Source organism: Engraulis encrasicolus, chromosome 6 (genome assembly GCF_034702125.1).
Source record: "Engraulis encrasicolus isolate BLACKSEA-1 chromosome 6, IST_EnEncr_1.0, whole genome shotgun sequence".
In the NCBI taxonomy this organism is placed as follows: Eukaryota; Metazoa; Chordata; class Actinopteri; order Clupeiformes; family Engraulidae; genus Engraulis; species Engraulis encrasicolus.
Window position 1 is genome coordinate 21,996,494 of NC_085862.1, and position 23,408 is coordinate 22,019,901.

The following is a 23,408-nucleotide window of genomic DNA, read 5'->3' on the forward strand; positions in this document are numbered from 1 at the left end:
GTGAAGTGAGTCATGGCACGCTGCATTCTTCTCATCACACACAATAAACACAGACAAAAAAATAATATTAATAATTTTAATATAATAACAGCACAGAAGACAATGACAACTGTAATAAAAGTGGATTAAAAAAAGTGACATTTTATGCAAATAACTTTAAAGAGTCAGGTAACAGAAACAAAATCAGCCGGAAGGTTCATTCTACTGTACGTCAACACTGAAGTGCTATTTGTCTTAAGCTTTATAAAATACACCTACAAGCGCATAGCATTTTTAATTTCCTTCAAGGAAAAGTACTATAAAATAAGTTACAGTACAGTGAATTAGTCTAAACCGACTTTGTTCCCGTCTTCCAGCCTTAGGAGAGCAAAACAAAAATAGGAGATTCATTTGTGGTAAATCGTTAAATCGTACAGATGTAAAAAGATACTTTTTTTCTCTTATAAAATAAGTAAACCCACTTTCCCCCCCTTTTTCAAAAACACGTCGTCAATAATTACAAAAAATGTGTGTATGAATGTGTGTCTGTATGTTACCACACACACATACACACACAAACACTCGTTTTGGTAAAGCACTTTTGTTCACTTTGAATACCAACTTTAGAGTTCGATCTGCTGAAATAACTAAAAAGAAAAGGTTGTAATGACTTCATGGGGTTTTTGCATACAAATACACAAAATAATAAACAGAGACAAACAAAATAAAAACAGACAGACAGATACTTCATATTAGCTCATGTAGTATAGGGTCTTTCTCTCATACATCATCTGCTGGCAGAGGAGGTATGTTGAACCGTGGTCTAGTGAAGAATGCCATCTTCTCTCTGGGGGTGGAACAGGACATAGAATTGATGAGTGCATTTACATGGTCATGATAAACTGATAACCTGAACTGGTAGTAAGTGGATAAGTGGAATAAACTGTGATAACAGAGTTGTGGTAATACGCATGAAATGGAATAATGAGTCTGTTGCAGGCGTTTCCCCCTCACATGTGTGCAGTGCTGCAATGAAAATGTCTGGAAAAACACCTCCTTCTATAAATCGTTTTTCTCATGATAAATTGATTATGAATATCTGTTTATTATGTCTACATGAACACTTGAATAAACTACAAAACCTGATCATAATTGATGTGCATATAAGGCTGCCCGGAGTAGTCCCACATGTGCGATGCACACTCATTCCTGTGCAGACTGACGTTGCAGACTTAATTACTATTCATGATTTTGCTATTTGGTTCCAGACTCTCAAAGAAACGGACAGGTGGTGTACAGGTGTGGTGAGTGACCTGAACTTTTATTGTTCTTTTCACACCATTGTCGGCCTCAAACGTACGTGCGTCAATTACGTAGTGTGCCTTCATTTTTTCAGTAATTAGTGCTTCTATTTTGACACACGAGGCAAAACACCATCACATAAAGCAGTGTTTCGCAACCTTTTTTGTCCTGTACCCCCTCATCCTTTTTTGTAATACCACGAGTACCCCCTCTCTCATGCTTTACATCTCTCCCTCTTCCCCAACATGACCATGCTCCATCCATACAGTTGTTGTTATTATTATTTTAATTATTATTAAATACCTCCTACAATGTGCTCGCGTACCCTTGGTGGAACACGTATCCCTGGTTGGGAATCACTGATATAAAGTATGGGAAGATGCTGATGCCCATTTTATTTTTTCTCCCATCCTACCTGCACACCTGTATAGTGTGGTGTGGTGTAGAGATGAGTGGGTGTGGTGTGGTGTAGATTGACCTGAACTTGTAATGTTATGGTGTGGTGTAGAGAGGTGTGATGTGCTATGTGTGGTTACCTGAAGGTCTGCACGGGTAAGGGCTCCTTGTGGCTCTGGCCCCTCAGCTGCAGCACCTCCTTGGAGGCCTTCCTCAGCCGCCGGTCCGCCGCCTCCTCCTGACGCTGCTCCTGGCGACTCTGCTTAGCCTGGGAAGGGGAGGAGGAGAGGAGAGGAGAGGAGGTCAGGTCAGGCACACAGTCAGAGGAGGATAGGAGGTCAAGTATACATAGGAGGGAAGGTGACGGAGGAGAGATCAGACACGCAAGTTGGAGGAGGAGAAGAGGTGTTAAGACACAGTTGGGTGGTGGTGGAGGAGAACAGGAGGAGGAGGAGGTGGACGTGGAGGTTAGACAGTTAGTGGGAAGACAAGATGAGGTTGTCAGACAGTTGGGTGGAGGAGCAGATGAAGTGGTGGAGGAGAGGTCAGTACACACATCTTTTCTACATGACACACTACAGTGCATACTGAAGTTTGGCATCTCATTGTCTAACATCCGGTCATACAGTAGGCGGCATACAGATTACATTTTAGTGGGTACACGGAGTAGGGATGTCACAATATTCAATAAGTCAATATATCGTACAATAAGTTTTTACTAGCATGATAACTTTTTTGCCACCATAAATTATTGCATGCTTATTTGTTTTCCTCGTCTTTCTTAGACTGAATATCAATAGGCACATTTCACTCAGCGCAATGATACTTAAACGTAGGTGTACTTTTAATTTTCAGTCTGTCTACCTTCTATATCTCTCTTTCTACCCCTCTATCTAGCACCCCCTGCTACAACACTTTCAAAATTAGAAAGGGTTTATTCGCATTTTTATCCCATTTTCATTATATTTTTTGAAAATGACCGTCAAGACAATATTATCATTTATCGCAATAATTTCTTGGCCAGTTTATCGTCCAGCAAAATTGTAGCAGTCCAGCAAAATTGTGACAGGCCTAACACAAAGTAAATCTTTAAGCATAACCCCACGCCCCCAGTCCACTTACTGAGACACACTACAGTACATGGTCACAACATGCCTGGTCACGCCGGTTTCTCCCAGCATCATGACAACTCTGTCTTTACTCCCCGAGGCCAAGAGGGCTGTAAAGTCAGGAATCTTGTATTATTATCTAGAGACTGGAGTGACACCCTCCTCTGTTGGCTTATGAAACACTGGAATGGGGTGAGTGCTTCTTTCCTACATGCTGCTGTGAGAAGTGTACTGGACTCTTCTCTTTGGTGACAATTTACTGCAATGATGTCTGAGCTGCCCCAAGGGGGAACATTTGAAGATATGTTGTGCTTTGGGTCAAGTCAAGTCGGTTTTATTGTCAATTTCTTTACATGCACTGGTCACAAACAATTGAAATTACGTTTCTTACTTTCCCATGCAGACATAGACATAGACTTTAGGTGTGGACATAGACAATTAGACACGCTGTCACGGCCAAACGAAAAGACAGTAGCCTACACATACATTACACGTAGAGTACCTATACAATACCCTTACAGACATATAAAGTGCAAGACTGGGCAACAGCAGACATACGTACATAGAACATGTATTAAGAAGAGGTATTGTTAAGATGAGGGATTATTTTCAGTTATGTCCCTGTTGTGTGTGTGTGTGTGTGTGTGCGTGCGTGAGTGTGTGCGCGGCGCGCGCGAGTGTGTGCGCGTGCGAGTGTGCGCGCGTGAGTGTGTGCGCGTGAGTGTGTGCGCGTGTGAGTGTGCGCGCGTGTGAGTGTGTGCGTCTACTCTACTTTACCCTGTGCTAATGTACTTCAAAAAGCTAACCCCACTTGGAAATTTGCATCAGTTGTTCTGCATATTTCCAGTGCACTTTGTATCTGCAAGTGCTGTATGTTATGATCATGTCCTCGATTGCTAGCCGCTTCACAGCTTCAGGAACTAGCTAGCTTTAGAAGTCTCCTAAATAATCAAGCAAATTAATCGGGGGGCACATAGGGAAAAAAATATTTTCTAGGCTTTTAAGAATAAACTATGACTCACTGAGGTTATAATGCCTTAATAGCATTTCAGGAGCTACCCTTACATATATCTGTCTGGAAGGGAAGAAGATTAGATGCAAAAAAAATGTTTTGTATGTAATAACGAGGTATGAAAATACAATTAATTACAATGTGTTAATGTAAGTCAAATATATGTTTTATTTTTCATACTGTATAATGTTCCCTTTTGTTGCTCTACCTACTGCCAATGGTCTAAGCCTAAGGGATGATGGAAACGTCAAGGCTTTCATAAAGAAGGCATGGCAAACACTGTGGGAACAGCAGGGAGAGAGAGCGCAACGTATGACCTGGTTAACATCATCATAAACCATGATTTATAGCATGACAAAGGCGTTGGCCATAACTCAACTGAATTGAGTTCCATTGTGACAACTCAATGGTATAAGAAATTAGTGAAACAATTAATTAAATTAACCAATTAATTAATTGAAACAAACTGCCAGCAATTTTTAAAGTGTGTTGTCCTTATATGTGTGTGTACATATAATCTCGCACGCATGCTTATCTGTATGTGCATGTGTGCGTGTGTGCGTGCGTGCGTGCGTGCGTGCGTGCGTGCGTGCGTGCGTGCTTTACCTGTCGGTGGGCCTCGCGCAGCAGGCACTTGAACCGCTCGTCCCTCAGTGCCCAGAGCGGGGGCTCGTGTGCGTGTGCGGGCATCTGGGCGTCTCTGGCCTGGGGCGGCGCCTCCTCCAGCCGCAGCTTCAGCTCCCGCAGCGTGGTCAGCTCCTCGCTCAGCTGCCGCTGGCGCGTGCGGCACGCCTGGAGGTCCAGCTCCAGGTCCAGCGAGGTGCGGGAGGGGGGCTCCGCCAGGGACCCACAATACGACTGCTGCTGCTGTTCATATAAACACACCAATACACACAGGCATTACACACACATACACACAGGCATTACACACACAGGCATTACACACACATACACACAGGCATTACACACACAGGCATTACACACACATACACACAGGCATTACACACACAGGCATTACACACACATACACACAGGCATTACACACACAGGCATTACACACACATACAAACAGGCATTACACACACAGGCATTACACACACATACAAACAGGCATTACACACACATAAACACAGGCATTACACACACACACACACAGGCATTACACACACATACACACAGGCATTACACACACAGGCATTACACACACATACAAACAGGCATTACACACACATAAACACAGGCATTACACACACATACACACAGGCATTACACACACAGGCATTACACACACATACAAACAGGCATTACACACACATAAACACAGGCATTACACACACATACACACAGGCATTACACACACATACACACAGGCATTATACACACATACACACAGGCATTACACACACATACACACAGGCATTACACACACATGCACACAGGAGGCATGGCATAACACACACATACACACAGGATACATATCATAACACACACATGCACACAGGAGGGGGGCTGTGCAAGGCACCCGCAGTATGACTGCTGCTGCTGTCGCTATACACAGATATGTAATTATGCACACACACATGTGCAGACATATACGAGATGTAATCATGGGACAATTGATGCTTTGCTAGCACACACATAGGGCACTTAGTTACACACATGCGCACACACACACACACAAAGATATAATTACATGCATGCCGATACATACCAATATACACAAACCCACAAAAACACATGTGTACCTGTTTGTAGCGCAGCGTGCGTCTCTGCAGAGTGTTTCTGATGAACGGGGACTTCTTTGGTAGTGTTGAGCTGTCACTGTCACTTCGGTATAACTGGAAAGACAAACAGACAGACCCATACCATGTTAAACAGCCCTTCTCATTCTCATACATCTTAGTCAAAAGAGTTCAATTGGAGGCAAAAGGACTTGTCTTTTTATACACTGAAAACATTTTGTCTGGTCCCCTGTCAGACTTCCTCAGCTTTCATTTTGATCTGGTCTATTCACACACAACGTACTGTGTGTGTGTGTGTGTGTGTGTGTGTGTGTGTGTGTGCGTGTGTGCGTGTGTGCGTGTGTGCGTGTGTGTGCGTGTGTGTGTGTGTGTGTGTGTGTGTGTGTGTGCGTGTGTGTGTGTGTGTGTGTGTGTGTGTGTGTGTACTCACCCTGCAGACATACTGGCTGCGTGCCCCGGGTGAGAAGGTCTGAGAGCGCACGATGGAGCTGCCCCTCATGAAGGGCGAGGCGTGACCCCAGCGGCCCCCACGCTCCTTAGGACGCACTCTCATTGGCTCAGGGAACACCGCCTCCGTGTTGGTCGACTTATCCACCTATCGGGGGAGGAGGGATAAATGAACGACACACACTAATCAAACGCCAACCTTTTGTCATTGCGATCACATTGGCACACCATTACATTAAATTGGAGTTAGCTGACACTTTTATCCAATGCGATTCAGTGTTACAAGATATTGGTCACAGTCCCACAGACCAACAACAGTGCTTGATCCATTTTCATACCAAATCATTCAAAAGAAGAGATAGGAGTTGCCTGACTTTTGTAAAAAAAAAAAAAAAAACGTTATCGAACATGTTGCTTTTCAAGGCTTGTTCTGTTACAATATAGATATCCATATGTCCCACTTCTTCACAGCTTCAGGAACTAACTTTGTACTACAGTATAGAATGCTTCTGAAGTGCCCCAGGCCAAACCATCCATCATTCACGTCACACTGAGGTCATGACTTGTTTAGCTAAGCAGACAGGCATGTTTTAATCCCATTTAACAATCAGAGGTTTACATGAGCTGGTATGAGCTGGGAGACATCTTTAAGACTCTGCATTGCGTGTGTGAAAGATGTAGAGAAGGTATGGGGGAAAATGTTTTCTGCCTCTGCCAGAAAGTATTCTGTTCTCTGATTGTTAGGAGGCCGTCACAGAGATAGCATTTGCACGGGCGAACAAAATGTTGACCAAATCTTGTGTGCGGTTTTATACGGTTTAACAGTGGTGGACTAAGTAAAAGTAAAAGCTAAAAAAAAGAAAAACAGTTTCTTTCCAACACAGGTAACTTATCTGAGTAAAAAGTACACTAATGTACTTGTCATACGATAAGCTGATTCTGCACAAGATGGATTGAGTTTGTGGTGGGTCCTTGTTAGGTTTTTATTGTTTTTCAGTAATAACAATAGATAGGTACAATGGAGTAAATGGTGTAACAGCTATGTAATATCATGTGCTACTGTTGTAATTACACCACAAAAGTACTTTTACTTTTACTTTGTCCACCACTGCAGTTTACTAGGTACATGAACTGATTAACTTTCGGAAGACATGCTTTCACTACAGATGCATTTCGGTATGTCTATGGTAATAACAGAGAGAGTAGAGAGAGAGAAATCTCTGGTAATAATGTGATGGAGTGGTCAGTTACCCTGACGATGAGGCCTCGGGCAGCCATGCAGATGCCCTCTGCACACAGGCCCTCCACACAGGGGGCCACGAAAGCTGTGCTGTTGCTGCAGCCACTGTCCACAGACTCAGCCTGCCAACTCCTGCAATAAACCAACAACAACAAACTCATGCTACTGGGAATTAAAGCATATCATCTGCTTAATCTATGTAACAATAGTGTTTGAAGTTTTGAAAGTCTACTTGTTTAACAGTTACAGAATTATTCAGGTATATGTACAACCTTATATGTATACATACAGGGAAGCTGACAGTGGGGGACAAGGGGGTCAGTTGCCCCGGGCTCAGGGAGAGAAGGGGCCCAAAAATGGGTTCTCATAGCATGGTATGTATTTAGAGGGAGGCCCTATGAAATGATTTTGGCCCGAGCCCTGTCACATACATACATATTACGTGTGCTGTGAGTGAGTGAGTGATAATGTTCACCTCTCGGACACAGCCTCCCCCTGCTCCTCCTTCCTCTCCAGCTCCTCCTCGCTCAGCTCCAGCTCCCTCTCCACCTCCTCCAGCTGGGTGGAGGGGCGGCCCACTAGAGATGAGCCCGACACCTGGACACACACGTACACAAGCGCAGGGCAGGCACAGGGATCATTAAGGGATGTACACACTCGCATACATCGCTTCATTTTTACTTTCATTTTTCAGGACATTGCACATTAATGAACATATACACACAGTTGTCTTGAAAATAATAGCAGTGTCTTTAAAAAGTGAGTAAATGTCAAAATTATTTTAATAAATTGTACTTTAATCAACACAAATGCATTGGGCACACATCACATTCTATTTCAAAGCAATACATTGGAAGAAGTAATTAAATGTTATATTTCACAGAAAGTGAATAAATGCAATGTTCAAAAAATAGCAGTGTTGATATCAGTCTTTGGAAACTAAAAAATGTTCTGAACTAGTTCAGCAATTCTTGAAAATTTAACTGTGAATACTCTAAACTAATATTTTGTTGCATAACCACGATTTCTGATAACTGCTAATGACCTAGAAGTAGCAGAAATCTCTGGTGATAAGGCTTCAGTGCCTGGTGAAAAAAGGAGACAATAAAAATGCACAGAAAGGGAGAAAACAGCAGAATTTTGTACAATATCAGCTGAGGATGAGATCTGTGTACAAGCTCAAATTGATGCTATCAGCTTTATATCAATCTGTCATTATTTTGTAATAAATCTCTGACTTACAATGATCTGCTGCTGCTAGTTGTCAAGACAATGAGAAGCTCCTCAGCAGCTAATGCCTCAGTGGAGCCATGCTGGGTGGTGTTTGGGTGTACAGCGGAGACAACAGACGCTGCTAAGATCAAGTCCACATACCACATGAACACTTTGAAGGCATTAAAACCAGTCTTATAATTGGGCCGTATTTTACACACCGAAGGTGTTGGGTTGATTTACTGCCTGCTGAGGTCCCCTTAAGGCGTGCTAGGCAGCAAGATTTACAGCTGCAGTGGGGGTGGGAAACCATGTCTGGTCTGCTCTTCATGGTTAGTGAACAGTATCATTCACATACTACATTACGTTGTCCAAAGAGTTTCATCACAAGCTGCCGGAATTGTTTTTGTACAGTAGGCTGAAGACGTTTTGTGCATCATGTTAGGGAACCAGGATGTTAGGACCAACACGTCCTCATCCTCAACATTCAAGACATTCAGCTGCTTACAACTGTTTTTTTGGATAGCATGACCCATCCTAGATGACTGAAAATTCTCATTTGATAGTAAGGTCTGACAACTGACATGTTAATGAATAATTTTCTGAAATGTACTCTGACTGGCTCCATGATAAGGTTCAGTTACATTCAACTAAACTCTTTTTATGTGCTCTGTATTCAGTCTGCTGTATGGTGCTGTGCTCTACCAACCTTAGGCCTGGATTGCGCTTCTGAACGCTGTCCCCCTCCCTCTTCCTCCACGGCCTCCTCCTCTTCCTCCTCCTCAACGCTGTGGCCAGTCCGTCGGTTTTGGCTGATGGTGTCGCTGGCCCGCTGGGCCTCCTTGGTGCCGGTCAGCTGGATCCTGTGCCAGGCCACGGCCATCTCTGTGGAGTTCTCACAGTCCGCCAGGGCCACCCGAGCTGATCCCTGTGAGTACGTGGAGACCAGCACATGCATGATGAATATCAAATGAATGTGCTTAGCTTATGATGAAAAAGCCACAGATTTTTCAAGAAAGACCTGATTCGCCACTCATTGGTTTCACGGCGCATTTTTAGTTTCCGAACGACACAACTTTAGTTGCAGTTCCACCATCTGTACATGTGGGGCGCTCAATTTTTGGAGACCAGAGTGGATGGCGTCCTATGGAGCAATACCCCTCAAAGTGCCCTTATCTCAATATATAATTTTTTCTCTAGTCATTTGAATATTATTTGATACCCACAGCTGAATTTTAGATTTTTGGAGTCACGTATTTGCTGAAAAAGTGATTATAAGTGTCCATAACATCATACACATTGCAGAATGCTAGCGAGTTGTAGGCAACAAAAACGTGTCCCGTAAAAAATCAAAGGGAAATATGTACTCGTTCGTTTAACTTTTGATCTTAAGCCCCTGTTGAACTTGGGTGAAGTTGGCTCCATAGGGCCCCCATTCATTTTGGTCTCCGCCAATGCCCCCCGTGGAATTCTGGTGGAATTGCAGCCAAAAAGCCGGTAAAATGGTAAGTGGCGAGGCTGTTCTAAAAGAGCTGTGATGAAGCCAAATACTTTGTGCGCACCTCCATAAAATGGCTGCGAAGTTTCACAAATGACAGAGGATAGCAGCCATTGTGATTGGTCCTCTCGACAACAAGCATCTACTACCTTGTTTTAAACTTTCACCGTGTTGGCAGTTTTTGAGAGGAAAATACCCATGTCCCTATAGAAATATTCCACTTTGTGCACTTTTAAGAGCAAAATGCAGGTTAATATTTGTTAAATATGTTAGCCTTGCATCCATACCTTCTGCATTTTATGAGTTTTACAAAGGAGTGTCATGTAATCCTGCTCTAGAGTTCTGCGGCCTCCAATGAGTAAATCTGTATGACATTGGTTTGATTAAAATCTGTGCCAATTAAGTCACCGTTGCCATCAGTGAGGCTTTAATGAACACATAAAGGTCATGCTTGCCAAAACTGCTTTATATTATTTTTTTTTTGCAGTTCCATTCAGACAGCACTGTCATTTTAACAGCCACTGTATATGAAACATTTTTTCACTCTCTGGCTTTTAATTAAGCTGTCAGTCAAACAGGCCTCTCAAAGAGGGCACGAGGGATTAGCTGCACTGGATGAGAAGTGCAATGGCACCTACTAGAGCCCAGTCATATTTTTTAAATTATGGCTCACAGTGATGGCAGGAAAAATGTCAGGTCAATTGGAAATGAGGATTGCCCAAAATGTGCGGCTGTGCAACATTCGCTTAGGTGGTGCGCGAACCACATTGAAATGTAAAAGGGGGTGCACAGGGAAAAAAGTTTGGGAACCGCTACCATATATGTCATAGAACCCTGCCCAAAACAGAATCAGAATGAGTGTATATGTGACAACTAGAAAGGCCCTCAAATAAAAACAGTTCCCCACCCGTGGAGAAAAATTTATTCGGATTGAGTGTTGTGTACATTTTTACTCTGGATGAATAGTTGCTCTGCATGTAACCAGATTAAAACATGCATGTAAACAGAGCAATTGCACTGACCAGCAGCTCCTCCTGTGCCTGCATGCCGATTGCGCAGACACTGACGTGCAGGCTGTGCAGGGCCAGGCCCTCTGAAGGCAGCGGCACCTGGAAGCCCTCGTTGAAGCTGAGCGGAGAGCGCGGCTCCTGCACACGAGAGCAGTAGTAGGGACACGGCCTGCTGGGATCCACGGGAACCACATGCACCTTCACCTGACTAGAGAGAGAGAGAGAGAGAGAGAGAGAGAGAGAGAGAGAGAGAGATAGAGAGAGAGAGTGAGAGTGAGTGAGAGAGAGGAGAGAGAGGAGAGAGATGAGAGAGAAAGAGAAAAGAGAGGGAGGGAGAGATCACCATACATAAACCAGGTTTGTTTTCATCCACCACTGCTTGTTTGTGCTGTGAGATCCAATAGATCCAATGTGCGTACATGTGTTATATTGCAGGCAATTTGAACAAGTCTTTCATTGCATGCAGACCCTTAAGAGAGACAGTGTGTGTGTGTGTGTGTGTGTGTGTGTGTGTGTGTGTGTGTGTGTGTGTGTGTGTGTGTGTGTGTGTGTGTGTGTGTGTGTGTGTGTGTGTGTGTGTGTGTGTGTGTGTGTGTGTGTGTGTGTGTGTGTGTGTGTGTGTGTGTGTGTCTTACACTCGGTAGCCCTCCTTTACTGCAGCTTTGTGTAAGTTCCTCATCTGAAGGACATGCAGCACGAGGCACTGAGAGCTGGCGTCATAGCTGAGGCGAGAATGACAAGAGGACAGTGTTACACTCAATCATAAACATTCACACTGTGGAAACTACACTTTTCTTTTACAATGACTGCAATTATAGGCTGCTTGTGCATTGTGTGAGTGAAATAGACAAAATATGAAAACCTAAAGATGGATTCAGTGGAGAAACAGACAGAGACAGAGAGAGAGAGAGGGGGAGAGAGAGAGAGAGAGAGAGAGAGAGAGAGAGAGAGAGAGAGAGAGAGAGAGAGAGAGAGAAAGAAAGAGACTTACCGAAGTCCCAACTGTATCTGAGGTACTTCAGTGGTGGTAACAGACTCTCTTCCAAAAAGAATTTCTTCCGACTCTTCCGATCTGCTGAGAACACAATGCAAACACAACAATGTCATTACTGGAGAGGTGAAAAACAATTTACTCACAAGGTACCGGCCCCAGTTTGAATGAGCCTCTTCAAAGGCCATGAAGACTTGTTCAGTTCAATCTAAGACAAGTGCTGATTCCTGCCACTAGATGGGACCAGAGGCAACTGTGTTTTCAAAAATATATACCTTCCCTTGTCTGTGTTTCTGTACGTCTTGTCAATGGCATGAGTGAGTACCATCAAAGTCACTTAGAATAAGTCCTTTCACTCAGCGGCCATCTTGGCTACGCCTCAGGGTTGCAATTTCAGATTAGTAAGACCATGGGCGTCCTAAAATGGATGATTAAACAGAAATGCAACAACGGAGCGACCCACAACCCATATGGTTGGAATCGCAATGGAAACTAGTTTATAATGGCTATCTCAGATTGACCGCATGTATGAAAGCAACGCTGTAAATCATAATTTTCTTACTGATGTGTTGAACTGCTCATGTGCAGAATTTCACGAGATACATTCTGTGTGATCAAGTGGCCACATACTCTGTTGCAATTCCACGAGGAGCTACCCGATGTGAACCGCACATGTCATCAGCTACCGACTAGCGGAAACAAATTCTGAGGGGATACCGATTAGGTATGAGCAAATCGTGAACGCTTACGCGTTGAGGTGGCGAGATGATTGGATAAATGACAGCGCAGCTCAGCAAGCAATTGGCTCTTGTTGCCGGACAGGTGGGATATATGCCCCCGTTCATTCCTATGGACACTTTCTGAAATTTTTCATCTCCTCGTACAGACTACCATGCTCATGTTTTAAGACACCAAATGTCAACTATTCATTTCATCTTGATCAGATGAGTTACCTATTACTTCAGTTCAGTGTTTCTCAAACTTTTTTTGGACAAAGGATCACTTTGCCCAAAATTATTTTTCAGGGACCACATGCCAACTGAATGCCCAGGTTACAATTAACACTTCAATTAATTAAACATACAAGATTTAGGTGCTACTAATTCTGATTCAGATCGCTTATTCAGTTGCGTCTCCCAGAATGTCCTGTAGAGGGTGCCATGGGGCAGCTCACCTCCTACTCCAGGCCTCGAAGACGCCGCTGTCAGTGGCCAGAGCCTCCTCAGACACCCCTGCTGAGGCCCTCCTGGCCCTCCGACTGCTCCTGTTACTGCTGTTGCTCCGTAGAGTCACTCCTGCAGCACACACGCGCGCACACGCACACAAGCGCGCACACACACACAAATGCGCATACACACACACACGCACACGTACACGCATACACACACACGCACACGCACACGCACACGCACACACACACACGCACACACACACACACACACACACACAGGAACACAGAATTTCAAACGGGAGACTCGCTTCCATGCACAACAGTGAAGTAAACCTAAAGTGCTTTTTACATGTTGAAGGCATACGCATATCTGAACAGACGTATACAAAAAAACATATTTATTGAGTCAGATGCAATGTTTCATCTTGAACTTGCCTGTTGGAGGAAACACAGCCTGGGCTCCTGCTCCATCTCGCTGGCCTGCCTTGACCTCCAGCAGGTGAGCCGCCACTGATCCAACACCCACTCCGACACCACCAGCACCACCGCCCACACCACCCACCTCCACCTCACCCGTGCCCGCCATGGGCATCATGGGCAAGACCTGGTGCTGCTGCTGCTGCAGACTCTGACCTTGACTCTGACTCTGACTATGGCCGAGGCGGAGGCTCTCCAGGATCCCCCGGCTGGCCAGCTCCATGTACTCCTCCGTCATGTGGGCCAGCGGGCAGTCCTGTGGCGCCGAGTGGTAGGGCGTGTCCATGGGAGAGCTGGGTGGCGAGAGCGAGGAGAGAGAGGAGCGTGACGACAGCGATGCCAGCGACTGCGGCGCCGTGTCCAGCGAGCGCTTGGCCTTGCAGCCCAGGCCTTGGAGCAGGTCCGAGCCGTAACCACAACCGACCCCCATACCCATGCCAACACCCACGCCCACACCCATCCCCATCCCCATCCCCAGGCCAGAGGCGGTGGTGAGGGCAGCACTGCTGCAGTCACGCCCAGTGGCCTCCAGGGGCAGCAGGTAGCGCAGGTGGGGGTCCGTGGTAGAGGAGGGGTCGAGGGAGATGTCGGCGGGCCGCTCGTACTGGGGCAGGCCGTAGATGTCTGTGAAGCTGATGGAGCTCAGAGAGCCACGGCTGGAGGCCAGCGAGCCCCGACTGGAGGCCAGAGAACCACGACTGCTGCTGGACGACATGGTCAGGTTGCTGGCCGACAGGCTGAAAGACAGGAGGAGGACAAGGAGATTACTCTCGAGTGCATTACTGTTCTCCCACACACTGGCGCCGCACTTTATGCACCAAACGAGCTTAGCAGCAGGTCTGTTGAAACAATGGATTTGAACATGTACGTCAAGTATGGGAGCTGTGGGTTGAGTTCAAGGCAGTGAGGTGGGTGAGTGTGGGTGGTGAGAGCTGTGGCATGGTTGGTACTGCGTGGGCATGGTAGAGACCAGAGAAGTGAAACACGCAGGTCAATGGGAACGCTTACTTCCATGGCTCTGTTGCAGACTAGAGCAGTGAAGAGATGGGTGCTGCCATCAGTGTTGCCAGATGTGTCTGACCAAATCCCGCCCAAAAGCTTCTCAAAAACCACCAAAATGCGCTAAATTCCGCCCAAATTCAACAAATTGCATTGACTTCTATGGGCCCAAAATGGTGGGGAAAAAAACGCTGTTTTTACCCGCAGACACTCATCCAAAGTAGCCCAATTGGGCGGGCACCCGCCCAATCTGGCAACACTGGCTGCCATGTGGATGCAGGTCAGCGAGGAAGGGATTGTTAGAGTGTGTGTGTGTGAGCGGGGCAGGCCCTGGTGGTTTCCACAGTGGCCTTCAGTAGGCCTGCTGTGCTGTGCTGTGTGTGGCGAAGAGAGGTGCTGTGCTGTGCTGTGCTGTGCTGTGCTGTGCTGTGCTGTGCTGTGCTGTGCTGTGCTGTGCTGTGCTGTGCTGTGCTGTGCTGTGCTGTGCTGTGCTGTGCTGTGCTGTGCTGTGCTGTATGCGGTCTTGAGGGGTGCTGTGCTGTGCTGTGCTGTGCTGTGCTGTGCTGTGCTGTGCTGTGCTGTGCTGTGCTGTATGCGGTCTTGAGGGGTGTTGTGCTGTGCTGTACCTCTTGAGCTGTGAGTGGAGGTAGGTGCTGATGCGGGTGGCCTCCTCCAGCTGTCTCAGCAGCACATTCCTCTTCTCCTGCTGCAGGATCCTACACACACACACACAGACAGACACGCACACACAGACACGCACAGACACAGACACAGACACACAGACACACAGACACACAGACACACAGACACACAGACACACAGACACACAGACACACACACAGACACACAGACACACACACACACACACACACACACACACACACACACACACACACACACACACACACACACACACACAGACACAGACACACACATACACAAATACACACACACACACAAATACACATATTCACAAATACACACACACACACACACACACACATTCACAAATACACACACACACACACACACACACACACACACACACACACACACACACACACACACGCAAAAGCATGCATGCACACACGCACGCGCACACACACAAAAAAAATCAGAAGCTGCGGGAGTCTCTCAAAGAACATGACTAATGGCATATTACTTGTTTCTTTCTCGTGAGGCAGCATGTAGTTACTGTTTATGCTGGCGCCGTCAATAGCACATTTTGACATAATGGGACTGGGGTGAATGCATAGAGATTGAAGGGGAAAGAAAGAAAGAGACAGACAGACAGAAAGAAGGAAAGAAGGAAAGAAAGAACGAAAGAAAGAAAGAACGAAAGAAAGAAAACAAAGATCAGAACTAAGATCAACTTGTGCGGCAAGATTGTGCACACAACAACAACAAAAATAAAGGTCACGCACGGCACCTCATCTCGATCCCTTTCACCATCCCCCTCTTCCTCTCTCTAGCTCCGCTATCTTTCAGTCTCCAGCTCTTCCCCTTTCACTGTCTGAGCATTCTCTGAGCATTCTCTGAGCATTCTTCCACTATCAGAGCTGCCCTGTGCCGCATCTCAGCCCTGGCATGGGGGCATGAGGGCATATGGCAGTAGTTCCAAAACTGGGGGGCACAGAGTGGGGTGAGGGGGTCAGGATGGGACTGTTTGCAAAACAATTTCAATACAAATTCTCATATAATATAACCATTACTTAAATTGACTTGTACAACACTGACATGCACAGTTAAGGAACATATTTACTTGAATTTGTGAATTTCACATTTAAGTTTAACAATATTAAGAGACCGAACTGTTGGAATGGAAAAAGCGAGGTGTGGGGTTAACCCATTTTGTCCTAAGCCCTTTTTGGAAAAGGGTGCCCTCTGCCTATTAAATCCTGAATATCTCAGCCTCCGAAGCACATACAAACATGAAATGAGTTACATTTAAAAGCTAGGGTCCTTGTTTTGCCTTAGAATGTGTTGATTCAGCTCCAACCTAGTACCCACATAGTTAATAAAACAGCTAAAATCTTAAAATCCTGAAAAACCCGTATTTGTGTCTCCAGGACACAATGGGTTAAGTCGCAAAATATTTTTCAGTCCAAAAGGGAGTCCCAGAAGAAGTAGTTTGGGAAGCGCTGCATGAGGGCATGGGGGGCGTAAGAGAGCCAGCAAGCCCACCCAGACTCCTCCTCTTCCAGCATATGCACCACCAGCAGCAGACGACACCAGATGTGATGATTGGAGACACTGACACATCGCATACTGGTGTGTGTGTGTGTGTGTGTGTGTGTGTGTGTGTGTGTGCGTGCGTGCGTGCGTGCGTGCGTGCGTGCGTGCGTGCGTGCGTGCGTGCGTGCGTGTAGATACTGAACACAGGGCAGATATTGTCAAAGGCATCTGATCGTTTCATCTTGTTTAGGTTATCGCTCTCTCTGCCTTCCTGGCATTGGCTGCCTTATGGGAAAACTGAGTGTGTTGTTTATTTAGGTGACACACAACAGTGTACAGAAAATGTATCCTAATTTCACCCACCTATTGCCTTTTTTAATCTGTGGTGGGACATTAGTATATGATGTTAATAGTGATGCATACCTTCAATTCCTTCAGGATTATAAATTACTGTGCTTTACCACAATTCCACTACCACCACCACCACCACCACTACCAATACCACCACCACGCCATATTCTGAAGGGACCCAGCTAAATGTAACCTCCAGTCAACTACTGCAGAAGTCAGGCTGTCGCGACCCAGCATTGACCTGCTAACTATGTTTACCCTCATTTGAATGTGTTAGCAAAGGCAAGAGTATTGGCTTACATTGCGCAGTAATGCAGTTAATGATGTTGACCTTAGTGTTGACATTAGTTATTTGCACAGTTTCGGCAAGTAGGCAGTCAGAGAGAACAGACAAAGGAGGAAAAAGGAGGGCAACACAGTAACAGAAGTAAAACAAGAAAAAGGGGTTGTATTTGTGTAGCATTCTTGAGCAAAATGAGTGGGAAGCTTTTGCATTCTTAACAAAAGTCCTGAAATTAAATTGAATTAAAAAAAACGTTAAAAAAAAGATGGAGTGTGACTGTGTGAGAGAAAGGCCCTGAGAGAAAGCGCTTATTCACACTCATGGTCTGGATGAGTGGATGAATGGATTGATAAATAGATGGATTAATTGCATGCTTTATAGTAATTAAGTAAGGTTTAACGTTCGGCGAGAAGGTCGCTACCGTGGAATAGCAGCACGACAGAGAGAATCTTTAGACCCCGACGCGGAGCGGAGGGGTCTTGTTCTCTCTGAAGTGCTGCTATTCCACAAAGCGACCGACTCGCCGAAAGTTAACCCGCTCATTATATGGATATACTTAAATGATTTACACATGGCGGGGACATTTCTTTAGGCCTATTTAATGTTAAGATTGTTGCTGCGCAAAACAAAACAGTGCCGTTGTGGAACACCGCTAGGCAACAGCTAGGTAGCCAGGACAACAGGTGTTGTCTATCACAGCAGCTGATTAGAGTCTTGTTGAAAAGTCGCTTTAGCAGTGAAAAATCTTGTTGCCATTGACAGCGGTCTGTTATAGACCAACCCGTCCGTTATCGAAAAATAACAGACGTGCGAACGTTGGAGAGCCCCGTTGAAATGAATGGAGCATTCGACCGATGACGTCACACCATATAATAAGCAGTAATAATAGTCATGTAAGGCTACACATGGTGTAAGCGGGTGTTGCAGCTCACCTCTGATTGGCTCCCTGGCTCTGCAGGAGGCGGCCCCTCTGCACCTCCTCCTCCAATCGGCGACGTTCCTCCTCACGCTGCAGGAAGACCTCCGGAGATGGGTACTGCGGCTGCTGCTGCTCCTCAAAGTCAAAGTCAAAATCAGCTTCAGCTTTATTGTCAACTTCTTCACCCAGTGTTTTACAATCACTGTGACCTGGCTCAGGTGTGACTTGGGAAGTTATTTAATTGCACCTCATTGGTCTAAAACACCTTCTTATTAGTAGGAATGACTGAATCTAATTAATAAGCCGATAACCTGGACACAGGTGTTTACTTTTTAACGCTTACATTTGGTGGTGTGATTTGAAAAATCTACCTTGGTTCCAAGAGGATTGAAAAACAGGGTTCTAGCCAGGGGTGGAGCTCTAGGGGGGCAAGCAGGGCATTTGCCCCTGTGCTCAGGGCCTCTCCTGGGGTGAATTTCTCAAAACCAAAGTTGCTTACTACATTAGCTACTTTGTTGTTTTCAATGCATTTTCCCATTGGCAACTACCGAAGTTGCTAACAGGCTAACAACTTCTCTTTTGAGAAACTCACCCCTGTATTGGTGTAAGGCCCTACTGTGACCATGGCAGGCCGTATAGGGGGCACTTCCACTGTTTTGCCCTGGGGCCCCGTGTGCACTTGTTCCACCACTGCTTGTAGCATGCTAACCTGCTGCTGCTGCTGCTGCTGTCCCAGCAGGGTGATCTCCTGCAGCAGGGCCTCCTTCTCCCTCAGCAGCTGCAGGCTGTCCCGGTCCACCTCCGCACGGCCACACCAGCTCTCACTGTCCAGCGCCGCCAGCTGGTGCTGGATACTGGACACCCTGAGGAGGAGGAGGGAGGAAGAGGAGAGGAGGAGGGAGGAGAGAGGCAGAGGAGAGGAGGAGGGAGGAGGAGAGGAGGGAGGCAGAAGAGAGGAGGAGAGAGGCAGAGAGACAGAGGAGAGGAGGAGGGAGGAGGAGAGAGGCAGAGCAGAGGAGGAGAGACAGAGAAAAGGAGGAGGGACAGAGGAGAGGAGGAGAGACAGAGGAGAGGAGGAGGGACGAGGGAGGAGGAGAGAGGCAGAGCAGAGGAGGAGAAACAGAGAAGAGGAGGAGGGACAGAGGAGAGGAGGAGAGACAGAGGAGAGGAGGAGGGACAGAGGACAAGGGTGGGAGGTGGACAGTGGAGGAGATATGGTGGAGGAGATGAGGTGAGGAAGAGGAGAGGCAAGAAGGAGGGGGAAATATGGGATGATATGCGAAGGAAGAAGGTGAGGAGAGGAAAGAGGGGATGAGGAAGAAGGAGAAGAGGGAGGTGAAGAGGGAGGGTGAGGATAGCAGAAGAGGGAGTGAGGAAGGGGGAGAAGGAGGAGCAGAAGTAGGGGAATAGGGATGAAGAAGAGGAGCAGGAGGTGGAAATAGACAGAGATGTGTGTGAGGGGGGGTTGGAGAAGAGGAGGGGGAGAAGAGAAGAAATGGATTGGATGTTGAGGATGAGAATAAGGAAGAGGTGGAGGACAGGGGTGCAGGGGAAGAGGAAGAGTGGGCAAAGAAGAAATAGAGAGATGATGGGACAAGGGATGGGAGTGGGGGAGATGAGACAAGGAGAGATAATGAACACGTGCAGAAGAGAGAGGGTGAAAAAAGAAGAGAGGGAGAGGGGAGGGGAGAGAAAGAGAGAGAGAAAGAAAAGGGAAAATGAGAGAAAAAGACAGAGGCAGAGGCACAGAAACGATGACCCATCATTTTTGCATAAACCAAGGCAGTCATGGACCACATTGCGCATCTGGAGAATCGTCCCAGATCTGTTTACATGACTAGCCCCACCATCACCACCATCACGCCACACCATGCTGCCTGACAGGAAGTGTTTACTCTTCTCATACGTGAAGTAAGCATGGCCCATTTACTTCCTATGGTCCTCAAAATGTCCAAAAGTGAACAAAATGACGTTTGAAATGAGTCAAAATCACCCAGCAGAATTTGACAGGTGGGTGCATATGTGTGAGTGAGACTCAGGATTTAACTCTTTCAGTGAAGGAAGAGGAGGAGGAGGAGGAGGAGGAGGAGGAGGAGTGAGAGAGTTTGGGATGTCTTGGTTGGAGTGTCCTGACTGAGCGTTCTGGTTGAAGGGAAATAACTGTGTTTATGTGTTTTGGAGTTGAGACGGTGTGTGAGTCAGTGAGCGAGCATGCAAGTTTCCACAGCTCTCTCTCTCTCTCTCTCTCTCTCTCTCTCTCTCTCTCTCTCTCTCTCTCTCTCTCTCTCTCTGATGTCATGGCTGGCTCTGTGGCCACCGTGTCACTATGGTAACAAGCGTCTCGGAGAAAAGAAGGAAAAAAAGAAACTCAGGAAGCCGGGGTGATCATACAACCTACGTTATTCTACGTCACAGTCAGTGAACATTCGAATTATATAGATGCCATTATTACACTTAATTTTACCATAACTTAATTTGGTAAACACTCTTTTTTTCCAAAGCAACTATAGGCACAGGGTTTTGGTTAAAGTCCCTAAAGCAATACGTGATTTGACATCCTGCATAAGGACAAGAATCCCCAGAGTCCCAGAGAGCAGCCTCAGTCCCTACTGATACAGGATTCCAACCTGGAACCTTCTGATCACATGACCAACTCCCTGACTAACCATTAGGGTACGACTGCCCAACTGTTTAAACGTTTGTAAGAAAATTGTTAACATTTAAAAAAAAAAATGATTGTTTAACAATAAATCCAGAGGCACCGAGTGTCACTTGCCATCTCGACATGATAAATACAACAACTGGACACAAAGGTATGCACCAAATAGTGTGACTGATTTCAGTTTCAGTTTCAGTTTTAACTGTACTTCATAGAGATATATAAACAATTTATGATGAGATCTCAAGGAGGTGCCCAATCTTATACGACTTTAGTCAATATTCTCTACATAACTTAGACACGTTAACCTTAAAGCACAAGGCTAAATACACCTCCGCAGATCCCCACCGAACTAGAGCCTGGAAACCACAAAATCAACACTGATATAGTTTCATTTCAACCACTCAAGACAATGTGAACATATTTTCTACCTCCTTGCAACCACAATATATACACCTCTTGTCTGTACAGCTGTAACTGTGGTGGGTGCAAATAATAAATTGCACACTTACCTTTTCTTCGATTCTTCATACTGCCAAGTAAGTCTCTCTTTGTCCACTAATGGAGATAGGTCTTGAGAGCCAAACTGTATAGAACAAAAAAAATGACCTTGAGCCTGAAAAGTCTTTGATGGCATCTTATCACAGATCATTTTGAACAGCACAATTGCATACAATTAATGTATGTTAAATGTATGCACTGAACATACATTTGCCATGTTTAAAAACAGTAGGGGAGATAGGAGAATTAAATAATTAATAATACACTTAAAAAAACATGCTTAAGCCTTTTTTAACTAGTTATTACGCACTCACTACACATACAGTATACACACACTACAATTCTGCATAACACACATGTACTTTGTACTTCGTACTTGGGGATTACCGAGTATAAACTAAATTGCCCATTGTTGGGACAAATGCAAGTTTTCTGATTCTGTACTTTACCTCTCCAGTCATCTCTGTCTGACAGCCAGTGTCACAGTACTGCTGCAGGTGGCAGGAGTCACCCAGGGTAGTGTTGTTGTTGGCCACCTCATTTATGGAGTCACCAATAGACAAGCTGCTGTGGAAGTTGGCGGTCAGCTTTGCAAGGCTCTAAGATGGATGGAGAGAAGATGAAGGCAAGGGGCGAATGAGTAACAGATACAATATGCACTCCAGACACAGACAGACACAGACACACACTTAAAACACAAGCACGTACGCAGCTCTGATGACAGCAGACAATATGTATTAATTGGACAAATCAGGCTATACAAGAATACCTACTTCTTCTGGTCTGGTGACAAATGTACATTAATAATTATGTGTTCCTATGCTGACTCACCACTGGGTGGCACTACAGAACACCCAAAAACCTGAACCTCTTCTGAGAACACCACAGTCCTTGAATAGAAGCTGAAAATTCTGGTAATTATTTTAAGTTTTTGAAACATTTAGGGCACTAAGTAAGAATGATAAACAGTACATGTTAAAAAAATACAGACATTGCTCCAAACCACAAACCACAAAACCAAGTGAGCATGTGAAGCGTGCTGTACAGTATGCAACCAAAAAAAAAAAATCCCACATCATGATTTAAATTTATTAAGTCTTCGGAGAAGCTCGAAATAGTTGAGAAACTGTCATCAGCAGTCACGTTAGGTCAGAGATAGGACCCGATTAAGGACAGGACACAGCTTATCGGAATTTCACATGGCTTGGTCAGTGGAAGCCTGCACATGACATACAATACAAATCAACTCCTCGTGCTGAATGATTTAGCTTTTTTTATACAGAAAGGTGATGGATTGTTGGGTGGAACTGTTTCTCAAGTTGAATAAATTCAGTAAAAGTGGTTGTACCAAACAACCAAATGATCAGCTGAAAAGGACACAATGACATTTTTCATGCAATTGCATATTTTTAGTGCATGCCTCAACACAATTGTGGTGAAAACTGTGTCCAGAACTGTCAAAGATTTGGGTGAGAAATGTTTGGATTTCTAATGTTACTGCAGGGACAGCTTGTGAAGGTTGTGCACCCCAAAAGCCACCACGTTATAGATAAGCCACAAAAAATGTTGGAAATGATGGCTGGAAGATAACTAATTCAACTGCTGTGACACTTAATCTCTTTTTGGCTAGCAAGAGAGATGCTTGCAATGCCGTGTGTGTGTGTGTGTGTGTGTGTGTGTGTGTGTGTGTGTGTGTGTGTGTGTGTGTGTGTGTGTGTGTGTGTGTGTGTGTGTGTGTGTGTGTGTGTGTGTGTGTGTGTGTGTGTGTGTGTGTGTGTGTGTGTGTGTGTGGTATTCACCTGGATGAGGTCCTGCCTCTCCTTCTCTCCTGAGCTGATGGCCTTCTTGATGGTGCGGAGCTCGTTGAAGATGGCCTGGGCCTCGTCCAGCTTGTAGCTGGTCTGACTGCTGGACATCTTCCGGTCAATCCTGATA

General features: G+C 45.5%; 1 protein-coding gene across 5 annotated transcripts in view; it reads right to left on the bottom strand.

Annotated features, from left to right (window-relative positions):
- Window positions 1–62: 62 nt before the first annotated feature.
- Window positions 63–23,408, bottom strand: part of wwc3 (WWC family member 3) — an 81,113-nt gene continuing 57,767 nt past the window's right edge. The window contains exons 6-24 of one of the 5 annotated variants that reach the window (XM_063200933.1): window positions 23,273–23,402; window positions 21,923–22,072; window positions 21,485–21,558; window positions 19,023–19,176; window positions 18,327–18,439; window positions 15,212–15,301; window positions 13,545–14,323; window positions 13,113–13,233; window positions 11,939–12,022; window positions 11,583–11,669; window positions 10,960–11,155; window positions 9,149–9,367; window positions 7,703–7,824; window positions 7,239–7,359; window positions 5,971–6,135; window positions 5,544–5,636; window positions 4,405–4,665; window positions 1,818–1,945; window positions 63–826 (exon numbers count right to left, since the gene is read on the bottom strand). In XM_063200933.1, coding sequence (XP_063057003.1) covers window positions 760–826; window positions 1,818–1,945; window positions 4,405–4,665; window positions 5,544–5,636; window positions 5,971–6,135; window positions 7,239–7,359; window positions 7,703–7,824; window positions 9,149–9,367; window positions 10,960–11,155; window positions 11,583–11,669; window positions 11,939–12,022; window positions 13,113–13,233; window positions 13,545–14,323; window positions 15,212–15,301; window positions 18,327–18,439; window positions 19,023–19,176; window positions 21,485–21,558; window positions 21,923–22,072; window positions 23,273–23,402 — 3,154 coding nt within the window. In that variant the 3' untranslated portion in view covers window positions 63–759. Of the gene's footprint in view, window positions 827–1,817; window positions 1,946–4,404; window positions 4,666–5,543; window positions 5,637–5,970; window positions 6,136–7,238; window positions 7,360–7,702; window positions 7,825–9,148; window positions 9,368–10,959; window positions 11,156–11,582; window positions 11,670–11,938; window positions 12,023–13,112; window positions 13,234–13,544; window positions 14,324–15,211; window positions 15,302–18,326; window positions 18,449–19,022; window positions 19,177–21,484; window positions 21,559–21,922; window positions 22,073–23,272; window positions 23,403–23,408 lie in introns of all 5 variants that reach the window. The other 4 variants (XM_063200932.1, XM_063200931.1, XM_063200930.1 and 1 more) reach the window with 4 other exon arrangements.